General features: G+C 38.6%; 1 protein-coding gene across 2 annotated transcripts; it reads left to right on the forward strand.

The window, feature by feature from the left end:
* Positions 1 to 5,753: 5,753 nt before the first annotated feature.
* On the forward strand, positions 5,754 to 16,845 carry dus3l (dihydrouridine synthase 3-like (S. cerevisiae)). 2 transcript variants are annotated; one of them, XM_053237239.1, is made up of 16 exons: positions 5,754 to 5,842; positions 6,764 to 6,844; positions 7,484 to 7,745; positions 9,972 to 10,093; positions 10,298 to 10,616; positions 11,387 to 11,476; positions 11,571 to 11,612; positions 11,870 to 12,022; positions 13,192 to 13,308; positions 14,449 to 14,514; positions 14,594 to 14,704; positions 15,485 to 15,581; positions 15,693 to 15,768; positions 15,910 to 16,098; positions 16,325 to 16,450; positions 16,641 to 16,845. In XM_053237239.1, exons 2-16 carry the CDS (start codon positions 6,765 to 6,767, stop codon positions 16,711 to 16,713), a joined length of 1,923 nt encoding a protein of 640 aa, XP_053093214.1. In that variant the 5' UTR covers positions 5,754 to 5,842; position 6,764; the 3' UTR covers positions 16,714 to 16,845. The 2 variants fall into 2 exon arrangements, with proteins under 2 accessions (XP_053093214.1, XP_053093213.1); XM_053237238.1 differs by lacking the exon at positions 5,754 to 5,842 and adding an exon at positions 5,879 to 5,988.
* The last annotated feature ends 4,475 nt before the right edge of the window (positions 16,846 to 21,320 follow it).

Genomic DNA, 21,320 nt, shown 5'->3' on the forward strand with positions numbered 1-21,320 from the left:
CTATCCGCTGCACCCAGATGAGGATGGGTTCCCTTTTGAGTCTGGTTCCTCTCAAGGTTTCTTCCTCATATCGTCTCAGGGAGTTTTTCCTCACCACCGTCACCTCTGGCTTGCTCAAAGGGATAAATTCACATATTTACAATATATTTTTTAATGAATCCATTTATTTCTGTAAAGCTGCTTTGTTACAATGTCCATTGTTAAAAGCGCTATACAAATAATATTGAATTGAATTGAACAGAGAGTGTATGTGAGGAAATGCTTGAAACTAGGGCCATTCCAAAAAGTTCTGTCCATGTTGTGCTCTGTGATAATGCCAAAAATATGATAAAGGGGACTGATGATGCTGGACTGCCAAGCCTTTCGAGTGTTCCTCACACACTCCAGCTGGTTGTGACAGTGGTTTGCTGACGCTGTGGTGGTCGGACACAAAATAGTTGGCCACTTTAAACATTCTGCGTTAGCATAATCCCACTTAGAGGACATTCAGCTACAGTTAAACCAACCTATTAAAAGACTGCAACAAGACATGCAAAGCTGTTGGAATAGCACAATCTACATGCTGCAGTCTCCAATTGAGTAGAAACGTGTCCTTCGAATATGTTAACCAATGGGATCTGCTGGAGAAGACACTATCTGTCTTAGCTCCGTTTGAAGAACTGACTCGACAGGTGAGCTCTTCAGATGCCTCGGATGTAATTCCTGCTGTCGCAGTTTTACAGAGATTACTGTTGAAAGAAAAAGACGAGGACCACGGAATAAAATCATTGAAGTCCACTTTGCTTGCTGTTGTGCAGAAGCGCTTTTCCAACGTGGAGCAAAACCCATTCTACTGCATCGCGACTGTACTAGGTCCAAGGTAACTAAATAGTCTAATGTGTGTATTGTAATTCATTTAGATTCATTATAGCATATTAAAACGGACCAATGTGCATTTTTCGTGATTGTTTTTTATTATTATTGTTATTATACTTTATTACTGTATTATTGATAATTTACTGATATAGATATGGCTGTCAGTCCACTAAATTCCCTCTTAATTTTTACTTTTTAGGTAATCGTTATTTACTAAAAAATTAATTTGACATAAAGCCTAGTGTGCATATCCTCAGCTAATGTGAAAATATCTTTCCAAAGTCAAAGGGTTCTGGATGCCAAAAATCAGACTTTGTTGAATCAACCAACAAAGCCGAGATGTCTAGATCATCTGATTTACATAGTAATGGCTCATGCTTTTATACTATTCTAAAACAGTGATCGCATTAGGTGGAGTTTTCTCATTTTTTCTTGTAATCACAGCCCTGATCTCTCGCCACAATTATTTCCTTGTCCCTCTGTCTTAGTTTTAACTGTGGTGCGAGCTCAGTCATTCTATAATATTCTTATAAAATCATATGCATAAAGTCACTCTCTTCATGAGTAAAATGTACTAAATGTACTAAATCACTTATCATTTCTAAATATTTTAACTCTTGAGTGGACTTAGGGTTAGTTCCAATCATACTTAAATCATACTTAAGTCATACTCTGATTACAAAAATGCTTCTATAGTTTCACTCTAGGAACCACATCTTCAAATAATTACTCTGTTGAATGTCCTTGTTAGCTGAATTCCAGGTGCAGGATTGCTGTTGCGACACTCTCGGCTTCAGTTACAGGTTTTCGGTTGTTGTTATAATTATAGCTGTTATTTTTTGAGATTTTTTCTATTTATTTTTTCTGAGAAATTGTTTGAGCTTTTGGTTAACAGTGTTACAGCTAAAAATGAGTTAAAATGTTCATCAGAAATTACTTATTAGTACTTTTCACCGTGGCTTCTGTCAATCTATCTCTCACGCACCTCCTCACTCTGCTTTCTCTACCTTTACATTACCAACTACTTCAGAGATTTGACTTCGACTTGTCAGCTAGACCCTCTACCAGCTCCTTTAGTGAAAGCTTGTTTACCAGCCCTGTTGCCATTGATTACTAAAATTGTTCACGCCTCGCTTGTTTCTGATTCTGTACCTCCATCTCTTAAATCTGCTATTATTACTCCCATACTTAAGAAACCAGGGGCTGATCCATTTAATTTTGATAATTTTAGTCCGATTTCAAATTTACCGTTTATCTCTAAGATTGTGGAAAAGTATATTGCAATTCAAATTCATGAACATCTTTCCAATAATAATTTGTTTGAACATTTTTAATCTGATTTTCATCCCCACCATAGCACTGAGACTGCTCTTGTTAGAATAAGTAATGATCTGTTGCTGGCAGCTGATTCTGGGCTATTAACCATACTTGTTCTTCTTGATTTGAGCGTGGCCTTTGATACTGTCTCACATAAGATACTCCTCGACAGGTTAGCTTCTATTGGGATTACTGGCACTCCTCTGTCTTGGTTTAGGTCGTATCTTTCTGGTCGCCCTCAGCGTATTCAATTAAAAAGTTTCAGATCAAGAACATCTACAGTCACCACTGGTGTTCCTCAGGGTTCTGTTTTGGGCCCACTTCATTACATTTTGAGGAAGCATGGTATTCATTTTCATTGTTATGCGGATGACACCCAACTTTACCTGTCTGCCAAACCCACTGGTTCTTTTCCTCCTCCATCTTTGTCCAGTCGTTTAGCTGAAATTAAAGATTGGCTTTCAGCTAACTTCCTGAAGCTAAATGGCAACAAAACTGAGGCCCTACTTGTTGGCACTAAGTCTGTTTTGTCTAAATCTAATTGTTTTTCCTTGTATATTGACAATAATGCAATCTGTCCTTCCTCACAGGTTAAAAGTTTGGGTGTTATCTTGGATAGTACACTATCCTTTGAAACTCAAATTAGTAATATCACGCAGACTGCATATTTCCACCTGCGTAATATTAACCATCTCCGTTCTTTTCTCTCAATCAATAATACAGCAGTTCTTGTTCATGCACTAGTCATATCACGTATAGACTATTGTAATGCCCTTCTAACTGGTGTTCCATCTAAATTGCTATATAAGCTTCAGTTGGTTCAGAATTCTGCAGCACCTTCTACTGAGCGCATTTCTCCAGTTCTTCAGCAGTTGCATTGGCTTCCAGAAAGGTATCGAGTTGAATACAAGATCCTGTTACTTACGTACAAGGCACTTCATAATCTTGCACTCCAATACCTTACTCAACGTCTTCATGTTTACACTCCTCCACATGCTCTCAGATCCTCATCTTCAGTTTCTCTTGTGGTAGCTCAGATTCGACTAACTACTACGGGTGCCAGATCTTTTAGCTATGCTGCCCCTCGCCTATGGAGCTCCTTTCCCCTTGATATTCGTAACAGCGATTGCCTGCGGACTTTTAAAAAGCGTCTTAAGACATATCTTTTTATTCAGGCTTTTTCATAATATGTTTTACTGAGTCTTTACTGTGTTTTATTTGTATATGCTGAGTGTTTGTTGTGTGCTTTTGTCTTGTGTAGTGATTTGTATTTTTATTTTTATTTTTGCCTGCTTGTGAGGTGACCTTGGGTGTTTTGAAAGGGGCCATTAAATAAAATGCATTATTATTATTATTATTATTATTATTATTATTATTATTATTATTATTATTATAAAATGGAGTCTTTTGTGCTCCATTCTGTTCACAAATTGTCCTAAAATTGATGTTGTTGACAGTGAAATTGTTGGATAAACAACAGTCGAGTAAACAAGCCATCTTCAAATCATCTGTCTCGCTGTAATGCCGTGTAACTAAAAATACCATCAATATCGATGAGTACTACAGCGGAAGTATCGGTACTCGTACTCGGTCTTAAAAATCTGGTATTGATGCATCCCTAGTTATTACTGCACCGCCATTTTGTCACTCTGTTGTGACATACTGTATAATTACACTGAAATTTTACCTGGAAGTAGGTTAATTATCACCTGGTAGCTAATGCTAGCTCGTTAGCCCTATTTATCAGAAAAATCAATGTATATACCACAATTTCTTATGTAAATTATATTTATAAAATGTATCTGTAGTGTTAAAGAAGCAGAATAATGAGCCAATAATGAAAGTAAAACAAGACAAACTTTAAAGCCAAAATTGTTTTGGAATTATTTTTTTTAAGTGTTAATTAATTAGTCTCTATGTTATCTATTACAGCTACATTTAATTGACAGAAAAATGTAATATGAAGGCATAAAGTGATGAGGATTTATAAGTTAGATATGGAGACGTTCAGATATGAACACCGTGTTTATGACTAGAGTCCATGAGCTAGTGTTAGCAGTTGATGCTAAGTGGAATTTTAGCCAAACAAAAGCTTTTCTCAGAAATTTAACGCCACATCTGAGGTAAATGTCAGTGTTCTGGATGTTTCTGTCTCATTTCCAGTCTCACTTTGTCTTTACAATATCTGTATAAAAGATACAAAAAGACTGTCTAGCTAAATCTTTAGCCTCTGTAGCTAGCTTATGCTTAGCGTGCTTGTGTTTCTTGCTGTTGCTAAGCAACAGTTTCCTCATCACTTTAACAGTGAAGTTACGAGTTTCATCTTCCTTCTGATTTTTTTAAAAATGATTTATTTATGATCAAGTTTTTCCATTTAAGATTTACAATTTTGAAAAAAATTATATGTTTCTCTGTAATCTTACTGGATAACTTTGTGACTGAATACAGATTTATGTACATTTGTTTGGAATGATAATTTTAATGTATGTTTATTTAATCTAACAGGATTCTATTCTTTATTATCATTTTATTGTCTATTTTTTAAAATAAAAAAGTCATTTCTTTGGTGTCCTAAAAATTCATAAAGATGTACATTTTAAAGTAAATTTTTAAAAAATCTCTTTTTTTTTATTCATGCCGAAAACAACTTACATGAAATTGTATAAACAGCTACAGAACACCAACAATAAATGAAAATAAATTAATAATAAAATAAACAACCAAAAGCCAGATATTTAACATTTAAATAAGTTCTATTCATTTATTTATAATATGTATGTAATAATATTTATAATAGTATAATATATAGTAATAAATAAATAATTAAATAAATAGTATAATATATTAATTTATTATTCATGTTCATTGAGAGCTATTTTTGACATTTCAAAGATTTTTTTTGTGCCCATCTTAGACACAAGAATTATAATCTATCAAATAAATTGACATTAGAGGATTCTTGCATAACATAACATACACAAATTTGCATTTATGTATAAATTTTTTTTACCAAGAATAATAAATAAATTAACAACATACTGAAGCCAGTAGTCTGTGTTGTAATAAAGAAAAATATTACTGAAAGGGTTTATACATATTCTGATATTTGTTTTTTGGTTTTGGTTTTTTTTTCTGAGAGATAGTTACACAACTCAAAAAAAATCTCATATCCATAAATGTAAAGTTTTTAGGTAGGTTTTTTTTTTTTAAAAGGAATAACATTGACTCAATTCAAAAGCAATTAAAACCATAAAGATCTGTAATTTGTGAAACTGTATATTTACCTCGCGGTTAGATGAGATTACATTTAAATAGAATACATTTAATGAGTAAATAAGTAAGTAAATAAATAAATAAAGCCACTTTTTCCCCTTTTTTGTAAAAAAATTTACCATGAAAAAAATAGTCTTAGCTTATATACATTTAGTCATGTTTATATTTACTTTACTTATTTTACTTTTGGGGCTGATGAATAATAATATACATAATGTAATGTAAACAATAATGTGTGTCTATATATACATATATCACAATTACATATGATATATTCATTTAATATAAAATAATAATAATTTTTTTTATTAGCCGGGTCGGAACTAAAGTGCGGGCGCTTTGTTTGGAAGCCGGACGCTTTTCGGTGTTGCACCGCTACCCTGTCACGCTTCTGCGGGTGAGTTTACAGTGAATTGTGTGATTATACACGAAATAAACAAATGCATGAATGCGCGAGGATTTTAACATTTATCCGAGCTTTAACTTTAACTGTGGATCAAAAGCAGCAGCTTTAAAGTTTATTAGCGGAACTTTTATTAAACGGTGTGTTTATTGGCCAGGTCCTAGAGCTTATGTACATTCATTTTACTAAATAATACAGTTTTATCTAGAATACATTCTAATTATAGTTTAATTCTAATTCTCTTATGGCTAAATAGAATTTTAAAACAATTTGCAATTTGCAAAATGCATTTATTACCCAGATTATTTACAGAACTTCTTTAATTATATTGCTCAGACTGTTTACTGTGATGATGATGATGGTGTTTTATGACGATGATGGTGGTGATGAAGATGATGGTGTTGGTGGTGATGTTGGTGATGATGGCGATTGATGATGATGATGATGACGACGATTGATGATGGTGTTGTAGGATGGAGGGTAGTGGTGGTGGTGATGATGATGATGGTGTTGGTGGTGGTGGTGATGATGGTGTTGGTTGTGGTGGTGATGAAGAAGATGATGATGGTGGTGATGATGGTGTTGTAGGATGGAGGGTAGTGGTGGTGATGATGATGGTGTTGGTTGTGGTGATGATGGTGTTGTAGGATGGAGGGTGATGGTGATGATGATGGTGGTGATGGTGATGATGGTGTTTTATGACGACGATGGTGGTGGTGGTGATGATGGTGATGATGATGGTGTCGTAGGATGGAGGGTGATGATGATGATGGTGTTGGTGGTGGTGGTGATGAAGATGAAGATGATGGTGTTGGTGATGAAGATGATGATGTTGTTGTTGTTGTAGGATGGAGGGTGATGATGATGATGGTGTTGGTGATGATGATGTTGTTGTTGTTGTTGTTGTTGTTGTAGGATGGAGGCTGGTGATGTGAACAGTGCAGAGACCAGCACATTGCAGACTGCAGACAGAGGAGAAGCAGCTCTGAAGATACAGTAAGTTCATCACATTCTGGATTGTGATTGGTCAGAAGATGTTGATTAATTCTCTATAACAGCAGCTCTGACAGTAGCGCAGGTTTATATTAATGCGCTCGTTCAGATATGTCATCGTTTCTATAGTAACGGCTCATTCACAGTAACAGTCAGAGGTAAAGCTGTAACTTGAGATTTTCAGGACAGAGGAGTTTCTCTTTTTTTGTCTTATTAACTTCAAGAGAAAAAAAGAGAGGCTGGTGAGGGAACGAGTGTTTGTAGCTGCTATAACGTAAGTGAGAACAGAAATTAAAAAACTTTCACAGATATTTCACAATAGTATAATTAATTATAACTAACTATAAACAGATAAAATGTATGAAGTGTCATTTAAAAAAAAAAATAAAACATTGTAATCATTAGCAAGTTCCTGTGGTGTAAGAGGAATAAAACACTTGGGGAGGTGATGTTCTAGGAAAATAATCAACTTCAGGGTGATAACAGTCACTCTGCTTCATGTCGGGCCTCATTGCACAAGCCTGGTGTTGATTAATTTCCTTTAATGGCACCTCCCATGTGTTTTATTCCTTCCTTGGCATGTTGCGATGTTTTGCCGTCCGTCAGTGATCAGTTTTACTCTCTGACTTTCTGAACTTGTAGGTACGTCACAAACAAGGAGAAGTTTTACGAGTTCCTGGCTGATGGATTGAAGAGTGAGAAAGCTGAGGATGGAAAAACATCAACTGAAGCTCCTGCAGATGGAACGGAGGAACCGAGCGGAGAACCGGAGACGAAGAGGCGGAAAGTGGACGGTGATGAGCAAACGGAGGAGAAGAAGAAACGAAGAGGCCAGAACAAGTCGAGACCTCACCTGAAACCTCACAGCTACGAGGATCGCAGACTCTGCCCCTCACTCATACGGGTATTTACACACTAGGGCTGCAACTAACGATTAGTCGATTAATCTACTGACTATTGAAACGATTAATCGACTAATCGGATTATAAATCACATAATTACTCAATGGCTCCTATTTACCTATAAGCGTTTAAATTTAGCTTGAGTTTGTCATTTATTCAACTCAACATCTATTCAACATCGCTGCTCATTAGACTATTTTTAAGACAAAGGTTTAATAAAAAAATAATCCATCATTTTCCATTTAAAAAAAGGAAGGCTGATATAAAAAATTAAATTGAAAATCAAGTACCTACTTTTTTTGGTAAAACAAGGACAAGTAGCAGAGATTAAAAAACTACAACAAAACAACAAACCACAGAAAACTACACAGTTTGACCTTAAAAAAAATAATAAATGAGCATCTTTTGCAAATTGCAGCTATATAAGACTACAAAGCCGTTACAGTTTATTTAAACCTAAGAAAGTCAGCATCTCTACATGGTCCTGTGTGAGGCTTGCTCTCTCCTGAGTGCAAATATTCCCCGCTCCTCAACCATCAACCATCAGCCACAGAGAGTGGTCTGGTCTCATGTCGGTGACCAGCATGTTGAGAATAGACTCCGTGAGGACAGTCGCTTGCTCAAGTACATGTTCGTTTCTTTCGTAGAAAACCATCTAAGGTAGCTTTAATTTTCTTCAGACTGCATAAATATGATTTAAAAAAAAGAAACGTCAGACAAATGGGTGGCATTACTCTTTTAAACTCAAATACGCCACTGAAAGTAGACATTCAAGCCTCATTTTTGTTAGTGATTGTAGTATCTTGCGTGTTATGTATAGCCTATACATAGCTAGCTCCCGTGCCAAGCAAGGTCCGCCTTACAGATCTTACATGTTGTCCTTTTATCTCCCGTATCTAGAGAGAAATGCTCCCAGACTTTTGATGTTTTCGGACATGCCGCCGCCATTTTTTAAATGTTTTGTTGTCACTTCCTGTTCGCAATTACCCGACGTAACCAACGAATAATCGACAAATAAATTCGTTGGCAACTAATTTTGTCATTGAATTTTGTCTACTATGTCGATTATTCGTTGCACCCCTATTACACACACACACACACACACACACACACACACACACACACACACTTGAGTTACTCCTGGAGTATGTATATTTTTATTCATGTTTATTTAAAACAATGTTTAAATAGTAAATAAATGCAACAAATATTTAATAATAATAACAATGATGATGAATAGTTAAATCTAGCTTTTTCCGTTTAAAATTACTGTCTAAGGCTAAGAGTTTTTTAACATTTGCAGAGTTTGAGAGAGTGACTCATGCATTCATTTCATCCAGACTTGACTATTGTAATTCTCTTTATATTGGAACGAGTCAATCCGATATTAGTCGTCTTCAGATGGTTTAAAATGCAGCCGCCAGGCTTTTGACTGGCTCTCGGAAATTCAATCATATTTCCCCAGTATTACGTTATCTGCCCTGGCTGACGATTGGTTATAGAACTGAATTAAAAATTTAGCTTTTTGTTTTTCAAGCTCTGAACGGATTAGCTCCAAAACACCTTTCTGACCTTTTGAGTTTAAATAACTCCGCTAGATCATTAAGGTCATCACAGCAAAGATTGTTGATGCTTCCGAGGTCTAGACTTATGTCGAGGGGCGACCGAGCTTTTTCTAGCATTGGTCCAAAATTGTGGAATATTCTCCCTTTATCCCTAAGTCTAATCTCTGCAGAGTCTGAATTAAAATCTAAGTTAAAAACTTTCCTTTTCTCTCAGGCCTACAACTGTCTTTGATGTCTTGTCTTTTCTGATTGGTATTTTTTATGTAAATTCCCTTTATCATTCCTTTGCGGTCTTTTTATTCTCTTTTTATTCTCTTTTTATTCTCTTTTATTCTCTTTTTTAGATATTTATCTTTTGTCTTTTATGTACAGCACAATGGCCAACTATTGTTGTGTTTATTTGTGCTATATAAATAAAATTTTATTTGATTTGATGATAAAAAATTTTATATAATAATAAAGAAAAATTACTATTTTTAGTATTTAGTATATGGTAAATAAGGGCATATTAAAGTCAGATGGTTTTTCATCAGAATTAAAATGTTAGCCTCAAGGATCAGCGTATTTTAAAATATATAAAAATGTCCTGAAGTTGGTGAAAATAAAATTGAATTGAGTTTGATGTATTTGTGATATGTGTGTGTTTTAACCTCGATCACACAGGAGTCTGAGAGGAAGTGTTTCTATGGCGAGAAGTGTAAGTTCATCCACGACGTGGCTGATTACATGTCCACCAAACCGGCGGATCTGGGAGACGCCTGTTACCTTTACGACACCTTCGGCAGGTGAGACATTAACGCGTCACATGACCGACATTTCATCAACAAACAAAGATAACAGTACATACATAAACAGTATAGATAAATATAACCAATTACTCTGTGCGTGTGTGTGTGTGTGCGTGCGTGTGCGCGTGTGCGCGTGCGTGTGTGTGCATGTGTGTGTGTGCGTGTGTGTGTGCGTGTGTGTGTGCGTGTGTGTGTGTGTAGATGTCCGTATGGAGTCACCTGCAGGTTCGCTAAAGCTCACACAGGCCCCGACTACAAAAACCTGGTGAACGAGGAGCTCTGTAAAAGCCTGGAGATTAAAGAAACCGTGCGGAACCATCTGGATAAAGAGCTCCAGAGACGACTCAGGAAGAGACAAGTGTCCTTCAAACACTCTGAGAGCTTCCTCAAGAGCATCAGCGCAGGGAAGAAACAAGACAGGAAGTCGACCGCGTCAGAAAACGCACCAAATGAGGCAGGACAGGAAGTGAGCCAGTGTGAGACCAAACAGGAAGATCCTGCTGCTGAGCTCAAAACTGAGGTATAATGGACACAGAGGCCACGCCTCCTTTACTGCGACTGACACGCAGAGGCCACGCCTCCTTTACTGCGACTGACGCACAGAGGCCACGCCTCCTTTACTGAGACTGACACACAGAGGCCACGCCTCCTTTACTGAGACTGACACACAGAGGCCACGCCTCCTTTACTGCGACTGAAACACAGAGGCCACGCCTCCTTTACTGCGACTGACACACAGAGGCCACGCCTCCTTTACTGCGACTGACACACAGAGGCCACGCCTCCTTTACTGCGACTGACACACAGAGGCCACGCCTCCTTTACTGCGACTGACACACAGAGGCCACGCCTCCTTTACTGCGACTGACACACAGAGGCCATGCCTCCTTTACTGCGACTGACACACAGAGGCCACGCCTCCTTTACTGCGACTGACACACAGAGGCCACGCCTCCTTTACTGCGACTGACACACAGAGGCCACGCCTCCTTTACTGCGATTGACACACAGAGGCCACGCCTCCTTTACTGAGACTGACACACAGAGGCCACGCCTCCTTTACTGCGATTGACACACAGAGGCCACGCCTCCTTTACTGAGACTGACACACAGAGGCCACGCCTCCTTTACTGCGACTGACACACAGAGGCCACGCCTCCTTTACTGCGATTGACACACAGAGGCCACGCCTCCTTTACTGAGACTGACACACAGAGGCCACGCCTCCTTTACTGCGACTGACACACAGAGGCCACGCCTCCTTGCTCATTGTTCTGGTCTGATTTATAGGAGAGTCAGATGAAGCCACCTCCTGTGAAGACCGTTGGGCCATTAACGGATGATGACATCATCAAACTGCGCCCATGTGAGAAGAAGCAGGTAGAGTAGTGAGCAGCTGTCTTCTTAATAATATCCAGGGGAAGTGAACAATCCTGATTCAGGCTAAGGGCTAATCCATTTCCTTTTCACACAGGTAGATTTCAGAGACAAGCTCTACCTGGCTCCATTAACAACGGTGGGTTACCTGTGTGTGTGCGTGTGTGTGTGCGTGTGTCTGTCTGTGTGTGTGCGTGTGTGCGCGTGTGTGTGCGTGTGTGTGCTTGTGTGTGCGTGTGTCTGTCTGTGTGTGTGTGTGTGTGTGTGTGTGTGTGTGTGCTCCATTACATAGACAAATGGAAGAAGTTTATGTGTGTGTTTATTATGGACAGTGTTTAAAGAGTGTGCCTGCCCTGTATCTGATAACTGAGTGTGTGTGTGTGTGTGTGTGTGCAGTGTGGGAACCTGCCGTTCCGGCGTGTGTGTAAGCGTTTTGGAGCTGATATAACGTGTGGAGAAATGGCTATGTGCACAAACCTGCTGCAGGGTCAGGCGTCTGAGTGGGCTCTGCTCAAGAGACACCACACTGAGGACGTGTTTGGAGTGCAGGTATACACACACACACACACACTCTCTCACGCACACACAAACACGCACACACAAACACACACACGCACAAACGCGCGCGCACACACACGCACAAACACACACGCACAAACACACACGCACACACTCTCTCACACACACACAAACACACACACACTAACACGCACACACACGCACGCACACACTCTCTCACACACACACAAACACACACACACTAACACGCACACACACGCACGCACACACTCTCTCTCACACACACACACACACACACACACTCTCTCACACTCACACACACGCACACAAACATGCACACATGCACAAACACACACGCACAAACACACACACACTCTCTCTCACACACACACACACACACACTAACACACACAAACACACAAATAATGTAGATGTCTGTATCTGTCTATCCAAGTGCTGGTACAATAACAATATAATCTGGAGCTGTTTCAATGTGATTTAGAGTCATTTCTATAGAATATGAATTAGAGCTGCGATGAAAAGATTTGGAGCCGATAAAGTACTGTTAACAACTGTTTCAATACAGTTCACATACTTGCGAATATGATTCAGAGCCGTTTCAATATGATTCAGGGAGATTTTTATGATACTCAGAGATGTTTAAATAAGACTTCGGGTCATTTCATTATGATTTGGAGTTGTTTCAATGCCATATGATTTTCTGATTTTCTGATTGGATTTTTGATACAGAGCTGTTTATATAAAACTCTTAGGTTCGTGTATATTTTAGTGTCACTAATACATTAATATATACTGAGCGTGTGCATAGAATGAGGGGTGTTAGTTAACAGGAGTGTGTGTGTGTGTGTGTGTGTGTGTGTGCGCGCGAACGTGCGCACTGAAGGTCAGTATCATTAGTAAGAAAATATTTCATCAGGATGAAAACATTTTTCTCACTCTTTGTGATTTTCTGATGGTACACAGATTCCTGACACGTTAAAAGAAACACAATAACAGACACACAGTATAATAACATCACACACACACACACACACACACACACAGTGTAAGGCCAGAGAATTTCAGTGTAAAGTTCAGTCATGTGACCTGAGAGTACATCTATATTAGTATTAACATATACAAATACAAAAGAACCTTTGCAGTGAGAGCGGTTGCCATGGCGATTCTCTGTGTTTCAGCTGGAAGGATGTTTCCCCGACTCCATGAGCCGCTGTGCTGAGCTCCTCAACCACAACATCGACGTCGACTTCGTGGACATCAACTCTGGCTGTCCTATAGACCTTGTGTACAAGAAGGTACACACACACACACACTCACTCACTCACTCACTCACTCACTCATACACACACATACACAACTCTGACTGTCCATTAGAGCTGTTGTACAAGAAGGTACACACACACACACACACAACTCTGACTATGTGTATATATATATATATATATATATACAGTTCTGTGTAAAAGTCTTAGGCACATGCAAAGAAATGCTGTAGAGCAATGATGCCTTCAAAAATAATGAAAGTAAATGTTTCTACATTAAAAAAAATCCTATAAAGAGCAGTAAACAGTAATAAATGAAACAAAGTCAGTATTTAATGTGACGATCCTTCACTTTAAATAAATAAAGCAGTATCTGAGGTGCAGTGTGTGCAGTTTTATAAGGAAATGAGCTGGAAGTGTTACTGAGCATCTTGCAGAAGCAGCCACAGTTCTTCTGGAGACTTTGACTGTCGACTCGCTTCTTATTTCTGCAGCGAAACCCAGCAGCCTTCATTATGTTTTTATCTGAAAAGTGTCTCTTATGGAATCTGCTGCTTTCTTTACTGACATACAAACATTTTTCTGTAACATTTCATTTTGTGCTGGAAAACTAATGTTTGGAATCTAAAATGTTTTTGTACTGAATCAATAATGTAGAAGTCAGAAAATAAACATCTATAACAAAGTTTGTACAAAAAAAAAAAAAAGGGGTGGTGTCAAGACTTTTGTGCAGTTGTGTGTGTGTGTGTGTGTGTGTGTGTGTGTGTGTGTGTGTGTGTAATATTTCCTTAATGCCCTTTAGGCCTATACAGAACAGCAGGTTTAAAGAATATTAAATTTTTTTTGTATTTGAAATAAATGAGTGATTTGAACTTGACGGGGTATTCCGTAAATAAAAATGCAGTAACTCATTGCACATTATAAGATTCGAAGCTGAACAGATTGAGGAGTAGGATATGAAAGTTTTTCTGAATTTACCAGATTGTCTTGAATACCAAACGTTTGTTTTATACACTTATACGAACGATTTACACATAAATCTGTTCGTATCCAGCTGGATAAATGAGGCCCATTGTGTGTATGTTAGTGTTTGGAGGAGTGTGATGTCTGACTCGGATGCGATGTGTGTGTGTGTGTGTGTGTGTGTGTGTGTGTGTGTGTGTGTGTTTTCAGGGAGGTGGATGTGGCCTGATGACCAGAACCAACAAATTTGAGCAGATTGTCAGAGGAATGAACTCCGTAAGTTCTGTTTACTGTCCTGTGTCTCATTCTATATATGGAGAACGTTCCCATATGTATTCCTGTATTTGTTCTGTAGGTTCTGGACGTGCCTTTAACGGTGAAGATCCGTACTGGAGTGCAACAGAGCTGCAACATCGCACACAAACTCATCCCTGAGCTGAAGAAGTGGGGTGTGTCTATGATCACGGTGTGTATACACACACACACACACACACACAGAACACACACACACACACACACAGAACACACACACACACACACAGATGGGGAGGTTGTTTAGACGAGGGTTGCCTGGACAGATGCTTGACTAGAAGCGGTCGTTGCTTGTACGGGGATGAAGAAGGGGAGGGTTACCTACACGGTGAGGTCGCCTAGATGGGGATGATTAACTAGACTGGCCGGTTATCTAAATGGGCAGTTACATGGATGGACATTACATTACAGTCAGCTGCTTAACCGGGGCGGTTACCAAGATGGGGCCGTTGCCTAGACAATTACTTAGATAAAGAAGTTGCCTAGACAGTGCCGTTACTTAGACAGGGAGGTTGCAGAGACAGGTTCCTAGATGGGGCATTACCTAGAGGGAAGGATTCCAAGAAGGAGGAGTTTACCTAGATGGAAGGTTACCAAGACGGGGGCATTTCCTGGATGGAGTGTTACCTAGATGGGGAGTTACATAGATGGAAGGTTACCTAGAGGGACTGTTACCTAGATGGAAGGTTACCTAGAGGGACTGTTACCTAGATGGAAGGTTACCTAGATGGGGAATTACATAGATGGAAGGTTACCTAGACAGGAGGTTACCTAGATGGAAGGTTACCTAGAGGGACTGTTACCTAGATGGAAGGTTACCTAGAGGGACTGTTACCTAGACGGGAGGTTACCTAGACGGGAGGTTACCTAGACGGGATCGTTACCTAGATGGGAGCGTGTTTTTGTTTATACTTTATTGTTTATTGTTTATCAGTTACACGGTCGATCCCGAGAGCAACGTTACACCAAACTAGCCGACTGGAGTTACATCGACACCTGCTCAAAACTCGCCGATCCTGTTCCCCTGTTCGGTAACACACACTTAAATTATTACTACATTACTTTCTCTTCATGTTTTACTTGCTTTTTTTACTTTAACTGTCTCTCTCTCTCTCTCTCTCTCTCTCTCTCTCTCTCTGTAGGTAATGGTGATATTCTATCGTACGAAGACGCTATGAGGGCCAGAGAGACAGGAGTGTCTGGTATCATGCTAGCGAGGTGTGTATCTGCAGTAGACAAGCCTTGATGTCATCTTTTAATAGCATGTCTTCCTGTCTCACTGGGGGTCTGGGGTGTGTGTGTGTGTGTGTGTGTGTGTGTGGGGGTGTGTGTGTGTGTGTGTGTGTGTGTGTGTGTCAGAGGTGCTCTCATTAAGCCGTGGCTCTTCACTGAGATTAAGGAGCGGCGACATTGGGACATCTCGTCCTCAGAGCGTCTCCAGATCCTTCAGGATTTCACACACTTTGGATTGGAGCACTGGGGCTCGGACACACAGGGGGTGGAGAAAACACGCAACTTCCTGCTCGAGTGGCTCTCCTTCACCTGCAGGTTCAGAGATAAACGATTAGGGTTTTGAGATTAAGGTTTAGGGTTTAGAGTAAATGTGGGAGGTGAAACTGGGGCAAAATGTCATTTAATATTTTCATTCGTTTAAAAGCAGTGTTTAAATTAGTTGAGATTTTTCAATGAAACTAGATTGTAGTTGTTATTGCTGTTTATGGTGTGTGTGTGTGTGTGCGTGTGCGTGTGCGTGTGTGCGCGTGCATACACACAGGTACATCCCGGTGGGACTGCTGGAGCGTGTACAGAAGATTAATGAACGTCCTCCGTATTATCTGGGTCGTGATTATCTGGAGACTCTGATGGCAAGTCAGCATGTGGATGACTGGATCAGGATCAGGTGAAGGACACACACATACACACACACACACTCACACACACATACACACACACACATACACACACACCAACCACATTGGGGTTATTAGTTCTTCATTAAGCCTATGGTTTTGGTGGCTTTGCAAATAAACTTGTTTATCTGGTTTATTTTGTTCAGCTATTTATTTATTTATTTATTTATTTACCATCAGTGAGATGTTGCTGGGTCCCGTGCCGAAGAACTTTAGCTTCCTGCCCAAACACAAAGCTAACGCCTATAAGTGAAGTGGAAATACAACGTGACCTAAACTCTGACGCGTAAACACAAAGCTGTTTCTGATTTTAATGATTTTATGGAGTGTATCAGTGATTATCATCTGACTGAAATAAAGCTGTATAAATTTATTATGAAAAATATCCTTTTCTGTGAGTTTTCTATTTTCTTGTGTCCTAAATACAAAGCGTGTGTGTTTGTGTGTGTGTGTTGTTTTGGTATCATGTTGTTTCCTGCACTCGTGAGTTAATGGCTGTGAAAGTGAAATAATTAAATAGTTAAATAATTAAATAAAGGTGTTAGATTACTAAATGTTCCTTGCTTTGTTCATCAAAATTAGCTGTAAAAGTTACATTGCCAGCTGTAAAAGATAAATGATTGTTTATAGGTTATATTATTAACTGTGTAAAAGTTATTAATTGTAAAAATGAAATGTATTAATTACCATTATTAAGTGTAAAAGCTATTAACTGTAAAAGTAAGTAATGAATAAAAGGAAATAAATAAGTAACTAAAAAGGTTACATTAGCAGTAAAATGTACAGTTCTCTATGAAGGTACTGGAACATGAGGCCAGTTATTTTGTTTTTGCTGTACAATGAAGACATTTGGGTTTGAGATCAAGGAAAACAAGCAGTTGATCGGAAACACTGTGAGAGCTGTGAAGAAAACCCCAAAACAACAGTCAGTGACATCACCGACAACCTCCACAGGGCAGGAGTGAAGGTTTCACAATCCACACTTTGAAGAAGACTTCATAGAGGCCATACCACAAGATGCAAACCTCTCATCAGCAGTAAGAATCAGAAGGCCAGATTGGAATTCACAAAGAAATGCAGAGATGATCCACAAAAGTTCAGGAACCAAGATGAACCTCTACCAAAGTGATGGAAAGACCAAAGTGTGGAGAAAGAAAGGATCTGCTCATGATCCAAAACATATGAGCTCATGGGTGAAGCATGGTGGAGGTAGTGTCATGGCTTGGGCTTGCATGGCTGCTTCTGGAACAGACTCACTAATCTTTACTGATGATGGAGCTCATGATGGTAGCAGCAGAATGAATTCAGAAGTCTAGAGAAACATTCTGTCTGACAATTTACACAGAAATGCATCCAATCTAATTGGGAGGAACTTCATCATGCAGCAAGACAACGACCCAAAACACACTGCAAACACAACAAAGGACTTCACCAGGAGAAAAAGTGGAAGGTTATTATTATTATTATTATTATTATTATTATTGTTAGGGAGCCAATCACTGAAGATGCGTAGGCTCCCTATTGCTATTCTGCCTTTTCTTCTTCTTCTTCTTCTTCTTCTTCTTCTTCTTATGGCTAGGGTGTCTATAGCAGCCCATAGAACCATCTGGTAAAAAGTTGTGAAATTTGGCGCACTGATTGCGGAGGGTCTAAGGAACATTCTAACCAAATTTGGGCCAAGTGCTTCCACGCTCTAGTGCCACCATTGGGTCAAATTTGGGCCTAAGTTGGAAATACATTTATGGTCATAACGTTTGAACCATGTGTCCAAAATTTAAAATCCAAAGGTCGAGATGAGTTCAACGCACCCTATGATGTCAATTTCCACCTAATTAGAGTTTCTGCCATTTTGGATTTTTTTTCACTACTCCTCCTACAAATTATGTCCAGTTAACAGCAAATTTGGCACAAATCATCTTTACATGAACATCCTCTGTACCTGCAGCTACTATTGTTGGTGCAACATCTCCAACTGATTGCAACTTTCCACCATGTCAACAGTGTGGGATTATCTTCTATTATTCCATGATTATTTGTTAATGGATACATGATTTATTCATTTTAAGCTCAGTTCAAGTTAATGTGATTTCTGTAACTGTCTTTGTTCACTCATGATGTACATGTGTCTCTTCCTTGGGTCGTGATGTTCAGTCCTTGCTCATGTTTCTCTCTAATCTTAGCCTTGGACATTATCTATAGGGTCTAGCGCATGTCCTCTTGCACACGCACACATCAGTATAAAAGCCTTCTGTGTCCAGCTGTTGTTTAAACTTTCGAACGCGCAGGTTGCATGCAATAAACCATTTCTTTTATTATAACATGGCTCTTGGTCTCCAGTCATTTTACTTCTAATGAAACTGCAATATTTTGATGGTCATCCAGAAAGATTTACGACAACAATAACAACCACTGTAGTAGCCACTGCTTTGAGTTCTAACTATCTAAATCTGGTAGCAACACTGCTGCAAACTCTTTTCCAGCTGAACCAACCACCACTGCATGAAAATATACAACAGCTGCAACTGAAGCAGGAACCAAACCAGCAGCATCCACAGTCACTGCATCTACTCCTGAAAGACTACTACGTTAGCTAAAATTGCCACAACTGAAGCTGAAACTGTAGTTGTGAAGATCACTACAGTAGCAACTACAACTTCAACAACAACACAAGTACTGAGGTTTCAAGCCCATTGTCATCAACCTCTATAAAGACAACCTCGGTACCTGAATCTCCTACTACACCAGTTGTGAACTCTGTAACAGATAAAACTATATTTACAATTTCTTTAGAAATTTACGCAGGTTTCTATCAATGAAAGTAAAATAACAAACAAAGCAGCAGGAACCCCAGCAAATACAACCTCATTCCTTGAATTTCTTTCTACTCCTGTTGCAAAAACTTCAACAGCTAATACTGTAATAAGCGCCGTTACACCACTTTACCCCACAAGACCTTTAACACGAACAACAGTATCAAATGCACCACTACAGCGGCTAAACCTAGTACACCACTGCTTGATCTACTTTACCTCCTGAACCAAGCGATTTTCTTATGGGTATAACATTAAAACTGCATATTCTCAGTGTTTGGTGCACTGTCGATCAGAAAGTTATGCATATGACCGTGGTTCTACAATTACGTACAGGACCAACAGGGTTTCTTTTAAAACTGCTTGAGGTTTTATTGTGTGTTCGTTTCCCTGCCGAGTAGAAATGGGCCGCGACACCATGTGGGCAAACTATAAAAGACCTCATCAGCTCAATTATTATTTTCAATAATAATATTTTCAATATTATTATTTTCAATTTAAATAATTAACTGTAGAATTTAAATGATTAACTTCACAAATTACATCTTTTACTGTCAAAGTTCCATTAAATGTTAGTAACTTTAGTAAATGTGAAAATTAATATTAGTAGCCATAAACATTACATTATTATCTGTAAAGATTATATTGTTAACAATGTTACAACTGTAAATATTACATAATTATAATCATAAACATTATTTTATTAGCTGTAACAATGACATAATGAACTGTAAATGTGACATTACTCTAAAAGCTACTTTATTAACTGTAAAATTGATAATATTCTTTTAAAATTTGAAGAGTGGAAGTTAGATTATTAACTATAAAAGTTATATCCATTGTCACTTTAAACACTACACTTTACACTACTGCCACTTTATCGTTACTTGCACTGCTTCATTATACTGTGAAACCTTTTTAGTGTTAACTGTTCTTATTGCATACAGGTTCTCTTATTCAGACTATAAACTGACTTTTGTGTATTGTTTATTTTTATTATTCTTCCTGCCTTGTTCCTTATTGTATTTATTTTTTTTGTATCTTTATTGTCTTTGTAATTTATTTTGTTGGTTTGTTGCCCTTCTACCCCATCTTTCTCGTGAGGAAAAAACAAAATATGAATTTCATTGTACCAACGTACATATTACAATAAAGATCTTGAATCTTGAATCATTTATCTTCAGTACCTGCTTTATCCTGGTCAGGGTTGAGGTGGATCCAGAGCCCATCCTGGCAACATTGGGCACAAGGCAGGAGATTAACCTCAGATAAAATTAGCATTATTAACAGTAAAAGTGGCATTAATAACTCTAGGCTTTATGGTTCATTGTTGTGGTGTTTGGACAGGAACATCAGTAAGCTACTCCATACTGGATGAAGTGTTCCAGTAGATAAAACTCATGTGTTTGTGTCTTCTGCTACTCAGATCTCTTTATCATATACTGTACATCACACCAATGTTCTATAAAAAACAATATTAAGCACATTAGGCGCATCTCCAAATGCAGGACATGATGAGCTGGATAATTCTAGCGATAGTGTTAACTCATGTAAAGCCATCTAATCCAGGTCCAATCTCACTATCTTCAACATCCAACTCTGAGGAAACTTCTGGAAAAACGCGTCTCCTCTGGTCAGCAGAGCTGGATGGAGAACTGGGTGAGGAATAAATTTAGAGTGAATACAGGAGTGTGAATGACGGTAACTACAGCAAAGGGAAAATAATTATTAATTATTAAATGAGAAAACTCGGATTTAACGTGTAGTTAATCAAGCGTACTTGTTAATGAATTTGACTTGCTAATGAAAAATACTGCCTGATATTCCTCCACAGGACGGCAGAAAGAAACAGATGGAAAAGAATCACAGGCTGCGTTTGACTGCGACAGTGAAAGTCTGCTGAATTTTCTCCAAATCAACACACGATCTGTACCTTCTCATAGGTAAGACCTGCTTCTAAATCTTGTCTAAATTTAAAGACTGCATTCCAACTCATGTTTTAGCATCATCTGGTGATTTGCAGAGTGTACCAGAGAAGAATTAGGGCAAA

The sequence above is a fragment of the Pangasianodon hypophthalmus genome, chromosome 9 (genome assembly GCF_027358585.1).
Source record: "Pangasianodon hypophthalmus isolate fPanHyp1 chromosome 9, fPanHyp1.pri, whole genome shotgun sequence".
In the NCBI taxonomy this organism is placed as follows: domain Eukaryota; kingdom Metazoa; phylum Chordata; class Actinopteri; order Siluriformes; family Pangasiidae; genus Pangasianodon; species Pangasianodon hypophthalmus.

Coding starts and splice junctions, on each gene's coding strand:
- dus3l (XM_053237238.1), top strand. CDS start 5,894: ATGCGCGAGGATTTTAACATTTATCCGAGCTTTAACTTTAACTGTGGA. Junction 14,515..14,593: donor TTGTCAGAGGAATGAACTCC/GTAAGTTCTGTT, acceptor TTTGTTCTGTAG/GTTCTGGACGTGCCTTTAAC. Junction 15,582..15,692: donor CGATCCTGTTCCCCTGTTCG/GTAACACACACT, acceptor CTCTCTCTGTAG/GTAATGGTGATATTCTATCG.